Raw genomic sequence first — 12294 nt, 5'->3', positions numbered from 1 at the left:
TGGAAGACAGATGCATCAAGTTGAAGCTGAACACCCAGGACCAGGTACCTTCACTAAAAAAATCTTGGCTATTCATCATATTCTCAAAGTTGGAGCTTGTTGGGGAATATATTTTTATATAAGAAAAGGAGAAAAACCATTCTTCCAGCTGATCAATCAGGATGTATCCTAGAGAGAAATATCTCTTAAAAATGATAAGCTTCTTGCATTTAGTGTGAAATATGTGATCCATTTATATTACTAATGTCTCTTGTTTAATTTCTTTGATCTAGGGAGAGCCAGGTCAAATGGATGAAAACCAAACAGAAGTGGTGAAAGAATTTGGCCTGGCAGGTCTCTCCCAGACACCAACTATTGAGGCAGGGCTATTTGTACTATTTCTATTCTTCTATGTGTCCACATGGACAGGCAATGTCCTCATCATGGTCACAGTGGCCTCTGATAACTATCTGAACTCATCACCCATGTATTTCCTTCTTGGCAACTTCTCTTTCCTGGACCTTTGTTATTCAACAGTAACTACCCCTAAGCTTCTGGCTGACTTTCTTAATAATAAAAAGCTCATTTCCTATGGCCAATGCATTATGCGACTCTTCTTCCTGCATTTTGTAGGGGCAGCTGAGATGTTCCTTCTCACAATGACAGCCTATGACCGCTATGTTGCAATTTGTTGCCCCCTGCACTATACCACTATCATGAGTCAAGGATTATGCTATGTGTTGGTAGCTGCTTTCTGGATGGGAGGACTTGTGCACTCTATTGTCCAGACAATTCTCACTATCCGTCTGCCCTTTTGTGGGCCAAATGAGGTGGACAACTTCTTTTGTGATGTCCCTCTGTCATCAAACTTGCCTGTGCAGACATATTTGTCATTGAATTACTAATGGTATCTAACAGTGGGCTAATCTCTACCAGCTGCTTTGTGCTGCTGGTTTCTTCCTATACCACTATCCTTGTCAAGATTCGCTTCAAAGAGGGAAGGCAAAAGGCATTCTCTACCTGTGGCTCTCACCTTACGGTGGTAACACTGTTTTTTGGACCCTGTATTTTCATTTATGCTCGTCCCTTCTCTACTTTTTCTGTGGACAAAATGGTGTCTGTACTTTACAGTGTCATTACCCTCATGCTGAATCCTCTCATCTACACACTTCGGAACAAAGAGGTCAAGTCAGCCATGCAGAAGCTGTGGTGTAAGAATGGACTTCCCTGGAAAAAGCAGAAGAACTAAGAAATTGAAGTGAGTTTCTGAGAGCAATGAATCTAAAGTTAAAGTAATTAATTTTGTTAAATAATGAGTTATGAGATAATAGCCTAGTTGTTTGCATTTCTTCCATTAAATCATAATACTCCTATTTATGGCTTTATAATTAATCAAACTCAGAAAAACTCCTTTTATCCCGAATTATTCTGTCTCCAACTTCTTTTTCTTCCCTGAAGCAAATCTGTTTTTATCAATTCGTGTTCTCCCATTCTACCCATTAATTTCATCACATCTATTTCATTCATTCTTTCTATTTAATTTGCTGTTACATACTGGTACAAGCCACCCTTTCCAAATTCTCAGCATTTCTCAGCCTTGCCACATTTTTTTCTTTTTCCTCTTGGTTTTAACTTTTTTAAACTAGATGCATGAGTAAAACCTTATGAATTAAATAAGATATATATATATGTATATATATATATATATATAAATTTTTCACTACCACAAAATATTTAAAGGCATATCAAATTAGAGTAAATCAAATTTATATGAATGTTGAACAATAAACTAATGGGGCATATTCATTTGTTTCATTACATTATCTCACTGCTAACCACCATCTAGTAGTATAATGGAGAGAGCAATTGCCTAATAGTGTGTGTTCAAATATCCATCTTTGACTTACAAGCCAAGTAAATCCTAAAAAATTACTTAAATTACTGGAACCTTAATTTCCTCATCTGTAGCATGCATATAATGATGCCTACCATTCAGTGCTCTTGTAAAGACTAAAAATGACAATGGGCATGAATGTATTCAGTTTGGTGCCTGGCTCATAACAGGGCTTTAGTGTAATTTATTCATTAATGTTGACTTTTTTCAATTACAGAATATACAGATGGTGAAATTCTAAACTGGTCAGTTTACTCTAATGAAACCAACAGTATGATCTACTATAAATAGTTTGTGAAGGATGTTAGAAAATGTACAAACATGAGTCATGACATTTTCACCTTTATCAATTTTTGAACATAGCTTATATTCTGTCACTATTACCATAAAAAAAAAAACCCTTACTGATCTTGGTGATCTTCACAGTTATATTAAGACTAATTCATAGGCTTGTTTACTCCTTACTGAGATTTTAATCAAAGGTAAGGAAATTAAATTGACAGGCAAGTTTATAATAAACTAAACACATAAAATATGAATGTAACCTACAAATGTATTATGAAGTATTTTCATTGCTTTAGCTTTTTTTTTAGTCAGTGGATTATAGAAGCAACTTTAACAACTAATTTATGTGATGAAGACAGAAGCCAAGAATGTTAGGTAGATTAATTGAAAATGGAGGTTTTGTATTTATCTTTACATTTCCAATAATTTTTTAAATTCCTAAAATAAGATAAATTAAAGACTCAATAAAAATGTGTTGAACAACTGAAGGAGGCTTGTATATCTTTTCTAATCAATGCAGTAATGATTATGGGAGAAATATTTTGGAGCTGTTTTCCTTTTCCATACTTGGAAAAAAACTTGTAAATTTTTCATTGAGACTTATAAAACATTTTGAGATATATTATGGAAGCAAGAACAGATTAAAGAAACACTTGTGAATATACTGTCACTGTTAGTGAAGTCACATAGATATCTTAATATTGAAGAGCTAATTAGAAAATTTGATTCATAATAAAATAACTATAATAACTCATATGACTTCATGTATGGAAATGACTATGGAATCAGTGAGATCTATATTTGAATTCTCAGTCAGTACTTTATTACCAATATTACCAACAGATGAAGTAATTAAGTATCAAAATTTGGCAGAATTGAGGCAATTAATCGCAATGATATAATCCAGTTGATTGTTCACTAGAGATTAATATTGATGTTAGCCATTTTCCACTAATCAATGATATATGAAAAAACTTAGAAATCTTTTAAAAAAACTGTTCAATATTTTGCAGTATAGGGAGAAGATAAGTCCATATTAAAATCAGTATTCTTAGAAAATATGATGTAAAAAACATATAAATATAAATTCTACAGGCTAAGTTAAATATGTATCTTAATAGAAATATAAATAAATATCTCTAGAAATTCTCAAGAAAACAAATATGTTAAATATATTGCTTCTGTGTATAGAAAAAATACTCAGAAATTGTTAACCATACTAGCAATTTTAAATTGTAATATTTTAAATCCTTTTCAAAGTCTACTTTCATTTCAATGTAACATCAAATTCTATGAGAAAAGATAGACAAAGTTTATAATAAGAATACTAGGATACAAATTTAAGAAATTTACCTATGACAACATACCTAATGTTTGAAACATTTAAATCTTGAATCCAACATCTAATGCACTGTCCAGATAAAATATGAAATCTTGGATTTAAGGCAGAGCAGGGGAGAGCAATGGGGGGAAAATTGGGACAATTGTAATTGAACAACAATAAAAAACTAAAATAAAATAATAGAGAGAAGATGGCGGAGGAATGAATGGGAGTCACGCTGACCTCCTCCCAAGACCAAACTGGAATTGCGACTAAATAGTGGAGTAATCACCTGGAACACAATGGAACAATAATGGGAGAGGAGCCTTGGAGCCGTGCACAGTGGATTCAACTCTCACACATCCCAACGGGTGAGAAGTGTGGTGGAAGCTCGAGAGGGTGGGCTGGGTGCCCACGGGCACTAGCACCAGAGGGACATTGAAACGGCCAGGTAGCTTCCCCCGAGAAGAACGGGGTCTGAATCATAAACAGGGACCCCTAAACTACAGCAGCTAAAGCCAAGAAAATACAGACAAAACGCAACCCCGAAAAGCTTAGGGGCGCTCTCTGCCAGAGACAGGTGGCTGGGGATGCAAAGAGACATTTAAAGGGCCAACGCAAAAATTGCAGTGGCAGCCACCCTCCTTGATCTCTGGGTAGAGGCGGCAGCAGGGTGGGCTGGTGCCTGAGAAAAGACTGGTGAGGAAAACTTTGTGAAGAGAACTGAGACAGCGGCCGGTGGAGCCCGGGTGATAACGCACTTCCCACTCTGCAGCTACCATCTCCCTCAGGCATAAGGGAATCAATTAACCTGCCTTTTGTGCGCTCCACACACAGCTTGTGCATGTGAGCAGGGGGACTGAGTGCAGACTGGCTGGGAGAGCCTTGAGGAGAGACTGGAGACAGAGGCGTTGGGGAAAGAACGGGAGGAGGAACCGGGGAGTCCCGACTCCCTCCCCGTTCTGTAGTCTCCATTGTGGGCTGGAAAGGCGCGACCCCAAAGAGGCAGAAGCGGGGCGCGCATGAACCAGACTGCCTGCGATTGAAACACAGGCTGCACAGGTGGTGGATCCTTGGCCGAAGGGGTCACAGAACTGCCCAGAGACCCCTGAGGAGAGACTAGAAACAGGCGTTGGGGAAAGGACAGGAGGAGGAACCAGGGAGTCCCGACTCCTTCTCCTTGCCTAAGTCTCCATTGTGCAGGAAGAGGCCACACCCCCAAAGAGCCAAAAGCTGAAAAGCACACATAGACACCCCAAAAACACCCAGTGCAGGCGCGCACACTTGCGCCGAGTGACTGGCGAGGGTTGGTGAGCATGTGTGTGACCCACCCGGGCTGGAGAACGCTTGCACCTGCCGGCAAGACCTCCGACAGATTGGCACTGATCCAGCCTGCGAGGGAGTGCACAGAGCGGCAAGGGCAGGAGTAAATTGACCCGCCCGCCCGCGATTGAGGAGCAGCCCACAAAATTAGTAGATCCACGGCCGAAGGGGTCACAGAGCTGCCCAGAGTCCCTGGAGGAGAGACTGGAGACAGGATTAACCAGAGAGTCCTGGAGCTGACTTCTTCCCATTTCCGTAGTCCCCATTTGGCGAGGGCAAGCAACGCACCCAAAGAGCCAAAAGCGGGGAAAACACACAATAGAAGACCCTAAATTGACCAGTGCCAGGGAGCTCGCCGGCCAGGGGGGCCAGATGAGTTCGCGAGGTCATGAATAAGCCCCCTGGTCAGATGAGTTCGCAAGCCCAGGCCGGCGGGGGATCCTGCCTCGCCAGGAGCGCGCTCAAGGAGCCAGAGAGTGCAGAGAGATCCCAAAAATTAGCCCAGCCCTGACTGAAGGGGTCACAGAGCTGGCCCAAGCAGGAGTCAGACACAGACAATAGACTCCTGGAAGACTCAAACAAACAACCCAAGGTCATATAGGGTCAACAACTCACATCATCAGAAGCAGGCCCAGAAAGAAAAGTAAAGGACAAAAATACTTAACAGACTCTCACAAAAATGGGAAGAAAAAGAAGTTCCCCTCAAATGAGTGGAAAAGGGGACTCCCCACAGAGAGAGCTCAATGAAATAGAGGCAAGGGAACTATCAAATACTAAATTCAAAACAATGGTTCTAAGGAAGCTCAATGAGCTCAGCCAGCTCAAAGAGAACTATGAGAAACTGCAGAGAAACTATCAGGATCTTACAGCAAGCTATATCAGCCTGGAAGAGGACATAGAAACTATCAAGAAGACACCAGAGGATATGAAGAATACCATTTCTGAATTGAAGAACACAGTAGAAGGAATCCAAAGCAGGCTGGATGAAGCCGAGGATCGAATCAGTGAGATGGAGGACAAGGTAGAAAGAAGCTCCCAGAAAGAACAAGAAATGGAAAAATGGCTCAAAAAGAATGAAGAGGCATTTAGGGAAATGCAGGACAACCTGAAACGCAATAATATCCGTATAATAGGGATACCAGCAGGAGAAGAAGAGGAGCAAGGGATAGAGAACCTCCTCGAAAAAGTAATGATGGAAAATTTCCCTAATTTGAGGAGAGAAAGGCTCTCATGGATCCAGGAGGCACAGAGGACCCCACTCAAGAGGGACTCAAAGAGGTCCACTCCAAGACACATCATCATTAAAATGGCAATGTCAAAGACAAAGAGAGAATCCTCAAGGTGGCAAGAGAGAAGGACAAAGTAACATACAAGGGGTCCCCGATAAACCTAGGAGCTGACTTCTCAACAGAAACACTACAAGCCAGAAGGGAATGGCAACAAATATTCCAAGCCATGAAAAGCAAGGGCCTACGGCCAAGGCTGCTCTACCCAGCTAGGCTCTCCATTAAAATAGAAGGGGAAATACGGAGTTTCCCAGACAAGAGAAGGCTAAAAGAATACATCTCTACCAAACCAGCACTCCAAGATCTGCTAAGGGGACTGGTTTAAGCAGATGAAGGAAAAGAATGAGAGAGAGAGAGGAACGCAGGTACAAAGAGAAAAGATGAGTAAGTTTCTATCAGTAATATCTCTCAATGTGAATGGACTCAATGCCCCAATCGAAAGACACAGGGTAGCTGAATGGATAAGAAAACATGACCCACACATATGCTGCCTTCAAGAGACCCACCTCAGAGCAAGAGACCTACACAGATTGAAAGTAAAGGGATGGAAAATAATATTCCAAGCAAATGGGCATGAGAAAAAGGCTGGGGTTGCTGTACTTGTATCAGACAAAGTAGATTTCAGAACAAAGGCTATAAAGAGAGACCCAGAGGGGCACTTTATCATACTTAAAGGAAGAATCTATCAAGAAGACATCAACATTGTAAACTTATATGCTCCCAATATAGGAGCCCCAAGTTTATAAGGAAATTGTTGGATGACTTCAAAAAAGATATAGACAGCAAAACACTGATAGTAGGGGATTTCAATACCCCACTGTCAAAAATGGACAGATCTTCCAAACAAAACATTAATAAACATATTGTGGTGCTGAATGACACACTGAATCAAAGAAACTTAACTGATATATATAGAACCTTACATCCCAAAGAAGAAAAATACACATTCTTTTCAAATGCTCATGGCAGTTTTTCAAAGAAAGACCATATGATAGGACACAAAGCAAACCTCAGCAAATTCAGGAAAATTGAAATAATACCAAACTTTTTCTCAGACCACAAGGCCTTGAAACTCGAAATCAACCTCAAAGAGAAACTTCAAAAACTTGCAAACTCATGGAGACTGAACAGTACACTATTAAACAATGAATGGGTCAATAATGAGATAAGAGAAGAAATCACAAAATTTCTGGAAACAAATGAAAATGAACAGACAACAGTCCAAAACCTATGGGACACAGCAAAGGCGGTCCTGAGAGGGTAGTTCATAGCAATACAGGCTTACCTAAAATAGATAGAAACATTTCAAATAAAAGACCTAACACTACAACTTCAAGAACTGGAGAAACAACAACAAATGAATCCCAGAGCAAGTAGAAGGAAGGAAATAGTCAAGATTAGAGCAGAACTGAATGACATAGAGATGAAAAGAACAAATCAGAGGATCAACCAATCCAGAAGGTGGTTCTTTGAAAAGATAAACAGAATCAACAAGCCTTTAAGCAGACTCATCAAGAATAGAAGGGAGAGGACCCAAATTAATAATATGAGAAATGAAAGAGGAGAAATAACAACTGATACCACAGAAATACAAAGGATCATCAGAAACTACTATGAACAATTAAATGCCAAGAAATTTGAAAATCTTGATGAAATGGACAAATTTTTAGAAAAGTATAATCTTCCAACACTGAAGGAGGAAGAAACAGAAAGCTTGAACAGACCGGTAACAGCTGGGGAAATTGAAGCAGTCATCAAGAAACTCCCGGCACACAAAAGCCCAGGGTGAGACAGTTTCACAGGAGAATTTTAAAAACATTTAAGGAAGACCTAACCCCTGTCCTTCTCAGACTATTCCAAAAAATCCAAGAGGAGGGAAGACTCCCAGACTCTTTCTATGAGGCCAGCATTACCCTGATCCCAAAACCAGATAAAGACCCTACAAAGAAAGAAATCTACAGGCCAATTTCACTGATGAACATAGATGCTAAAATCCACAACAAAATATTGAGAAACCACATCCAGCAATATATTCAAAAGATTATCCACCACGATCAAGTGGGATTCATCCCAGACATGCAGGGATGGTTCAATATACGCAAATCAGTAAACGTGATACATCACATAAATAAAAGACAAGACAAAAACCACATGATCATCTCAATAGACGCAGAAAAAGCATTTGACAAGGTACAGAACCCATTTGTGATCAAAACAGTCAGCAAAATGGGAATAAATGGGGCATTCCTCAACATAATAAAGGCCATATATGAAAAACCTACAGCTAATATCATACTCAATGGGCAAAAACTGAAAGCTTTCCCACTAATATTGGGAACACACCAAGGATGTCCGCTCTCACCGCTTCTTTTCAACATCGTATTGGAAGTCCTAGCCACAGTGCTCAGACAAGAGAAAGAGATAAAAGGCATCCAAATAGGAAAGGACGAAGTAAAGCTATCATTGTTTGCAGATGACATGATAGTGTACATAGAGAACCCTGTAGACTCTACCAAAAAACTCCCCTACCTAATAAGTGAATTTGGCAAAACAGCAGGATACAAAGTCAACATTCAGAAATCAAAGGCATTTTTGTACATCAAAATGCAATAGAAGAAGAAGAAATCAGAAAAAAAATACCATTCGATATAGCAAGAAGAAAAATAAAGTACCTAGGCATAAATTTAACCAAAGACATAAAAGACCTGTATGCAGAAAACTATACAACATTGAAAAAAGAAATTAAGGAAGACACAAATAAATGGAAGCATATGCCATGCTCATGGATTGGAAGAATTAATATCATCAAAATGTCCATACTACCCAAAGCAATTTATAGATTCAATGCAATCCCTATTAAGATACCAATGACATATTTCACAGAAATAGAACAGACATTTCAAAAATTTATATGGAACCATAAACAACTCCAAATAGCCTCAGCAATTTTGAGAAAGAAACACAAAGTAGGAGGGATCACAATACCAGACATCAAACTGTACTACAAAGCCACTATACTCAAAACAATCTGGTACTGGCACAAGAACAGACCTATAGACCAGTGGAACAGAATAGAAAGCCCAGAAATAAGCCCAGGTCTCTATGGGCATCTAATGTTTGACAAAGGGGGCAGAAGCATAAAATGGAGCAATAATAGCCTCTTCAACAAATGGTGTTGGGAGAGCTGGACGGCTACATGCAAAAAATTGAAATTGGATCATCAGCTGACACCATACACAAAAATAAACTCAAGATGGATCAAAGACTTAAATATAAGTCGCAACACCATCAAAGTCCTAGAGGAGAACATTGGCAGGAAACTCTCAGATATCCCACGCAGCAATTTTTTCACTGATATGTCTCCTAAAGCAAGGGACATAAAGGAAAGAATAAACAGGTGGGACCTCATCAAAATAAGAAGCTTCTGCACGGCTAAAGAAAACATCAGCAAAATGAAAAGGGAGTCAACCATATGGGAAAATATATTCGCTAATGATACATCAGATAGAGGTTTGATCTCCAAGATATATAAAGATCTCACTCAACTCCACTCCAAGAAGACAAACGATCCAATCAAAAAATGGGCAAAGGACCTGGGCATATGCTTTTCTAAGGAGGAGATACAGAGGGCCCAGAGGCATTTGAAAGGATGCTCTGCATCACTAGCCATCAGAGAAATGCAGATCAAAACCACCATGAGGTACCACCTCACACCGGTCAGAATGGCCATCATAAACAGATCAACAAACAACAGGTGCTGGTGAGGCTGTGGAGAAAGGGAACCCTAGTCCACTGTTGGTGGGAATGCAGACTGGTGCAGCCACTGTGGAAAGCAGTGTGGAATTTCCTCAAAAAGCTGAAAATGGAACTGCCTTTTGATCCAGTGATTCCACTGCTGGGACTATACCCTAAGAACACCAAAACGCCAATACAAAAGAACCTACGCACCCCAATGTTCATAGCAGCACAATTTACAATAGCCAAGTGTTGGAAGCAACCTAAATGCCCATCAGTAGATGATTGGATCAAAAAGTAATGGTACATATGCACAATGGAATACTACGCAGCAGAAAGAAAAAAAGAACTACTAAACTTCGCGACAGCATGGATGGAACTGGAGAGCATTATGCTAAGCGAAATAAGCCAGGGGGCAAAAGACAAATACCATATGATCTCACCTATAAGTGGAACTTAACCAACAATACAAAGATTATTGTTGAACTTTATCATTTGTTTCTCTGAGTCTGTTTTCCCATCTGTAAAATGAGGATAAGAGTATTTGCTTCATAGGTTGTGAGGATTTAATGCAGGCAAAGCACTTAATATAGTGCCTGGGACATGTTTGTAACCAGTGCCATTGTTCTGCAGTGGGAGAGGGAGCACCAGGCCAAGAGTCAGGAGTGAGGGTCGTTTCAGCTCCACTGCTCACTAACTGTGCCAGCCTCGGCAAGTTAACCCCCTTCTCGGAGCCAGTGTTTCTTCAGATGTAAAATGAGAGGTTTGGATTTGAAGGTCACTCACGTTCTTTCCATCTATCTATGGTCTGTGACTTTGAATGTGCCACCCAAAAGAAGAAAAAGAAAACAGAAGGAAGAAAGAATTAGCACCAGATGCCTTTGTCTGCCAAGATCCCATTTCACAAACCCCAGGGCCTTGGTGCCATCTTCTGAAAGCCACCCCACCCTGCAGCCTCTAAGCCAACCTCCCAACCCCCAAACTGTTTGCAAGACCCCAAAGAGGCTCTCAGGAGTCACCGTGAGGCCTCCAGGGAGGCATGAACCTGGAAAGCAAGCGTGCATCACAATGAATGACCAGTCCCAATCAGGGATCTCTCCCTTCAGTGCCTTGGGCAAGTGTCACCCTTGGCTTCACCAGAATGGATTTGTTTATGGCCAGGGAGGGATGTTTCTTCTGGAGCCTGCGGGTGTTCTGATCTGTTGTAAAAGGAAAATAAGACCAGCAACACTGAAAGGAAAAGAAATCAACAGAGACAAGAGGGAAGGGGGGGGCAGGGAAAAGGAAGGGAAGGGGTAAGTCAAGGAACATATAGCAAGGACTCATGGACAAAACCAAAGGAGAAGAGCTGAGGGAGAGAAGGAGGGAGGGGACAAGGGAATGTGGTGGGTGGTAGGCAGAGACAAATGTATTTGAAAAAATAAATTAAAATAAAATTTAAAAAAAGAGAAAAAAATAAATTTGAAAAACAAAAAATAAATAAATAAATAAATAAATATCTAGACTCAGGAAAAAAAATAAAATAATAATCTTTCATTTAAAAAATTTCTCACCAAGTCTAACAGTATGGTTCTGTTTGTAATGTAATCATACAATTCCTAAAAATTTTGCTTTCTTAACAAATATCAATTTTTTATTCATATCATATCACTAATATGGAATGTAGACAAGCTGTTGGTTTCTGTTTAGTCATTAATGGATCCACACCAAGAAAGCCTCCACCTCTACATAGAATTCCATTATCATTGGGGTAGAGAAAAGGCATGTGGTAAACCTCACATTAGCTCGAATTTTCTCATATAGAATTGACCAAATGAATTATACCAATAAATCAAATAATTTGAATAAACCTTCCTGAAAAATATAATTATTCAAAGTAGTATGCAAAAGGTTTAGAAAATCTGTATCGGCTTAGAATTATTAAATATATTCAATCTATTCTTAAAATCCTTCCTACAAAGAAAATCTACTACAGTTACCACTAAAAATCTGCATAAAGAGATACATTAAGAGGTGACATCAACATCATAGTGGTATAAGACATTCTTCATTCTTATTCTTCCTCTCTAAAAGAGAAAGAGAAAGAAATCAAAGGATACCACTATGGGAAATAATCAATTCACAAAGAAAAACAGCAAGAGAAAAAGAAAGAAACAAGGAAACTACAAACAACTAGCAATCAATAAAATGGAATTAGTAAGTCCTTGTATATCAATAATTATACCCAGTGTAAATGAATTAAGTTCTCCAATCAAAAGACATAGTGGCTAGATGGACAGAAACAAGATACAACTGTATGCTGCCTACAAAAGACTCACTTCAGCTTTAAGGTCACTCATAGGTTTAAAGTAAAGAGGTGGAAAAAGATATTTAATGCAAATGGACACCAAAAGAAAGCAAGTATAGCTATACATATCAGAAAAAAATATATTTTAAAACTAATGCTCTAATGAGAGACAATGAAGGTAATT

General features: G+C 39.4%; 1 protein-coding gene across 1 annotated transcript; it reads left to right on the top strand.

The window, feature by feature from the left end:
- The first annotated feature begins 287 nt into the window (after positions 1 to 287).
- Positions 288 to 1228, top strand: LOC129063130 (olfactory receptor 4Q2-like). Its single transcript, XM_054564185.1, is given in 2 exon segments — positions 288 to 834; positions 837 to 1228. Coding segments are annotated over 2 exon segments (939 nt in total).
- Positions 1229 to 12294: the final 11066 nt, after the last annotated feature.

This window comes from Pteronotus mesoamericanus, unplaced genomic scaffold (assembly GCF_021234165.1).
Source record: "Pteronotus mesoamericanus isolate MK-2021 breed Mesoamerican mustached bat unplaced genomic scaffold, CSHL_Meso_final contig_164, whole genome shotgun sequence".
Taxonomy (NCBI): domain Eukaryota; kingdom Metazoa; phylum Chordata; class Mammalia; order Chiroptera; family Mormoopidae; genus Pteronotus; species Pteronotus mesoamericanus.
This window is presented reverse-complemented; position numbering and strand designations above follow the sequence as displayed.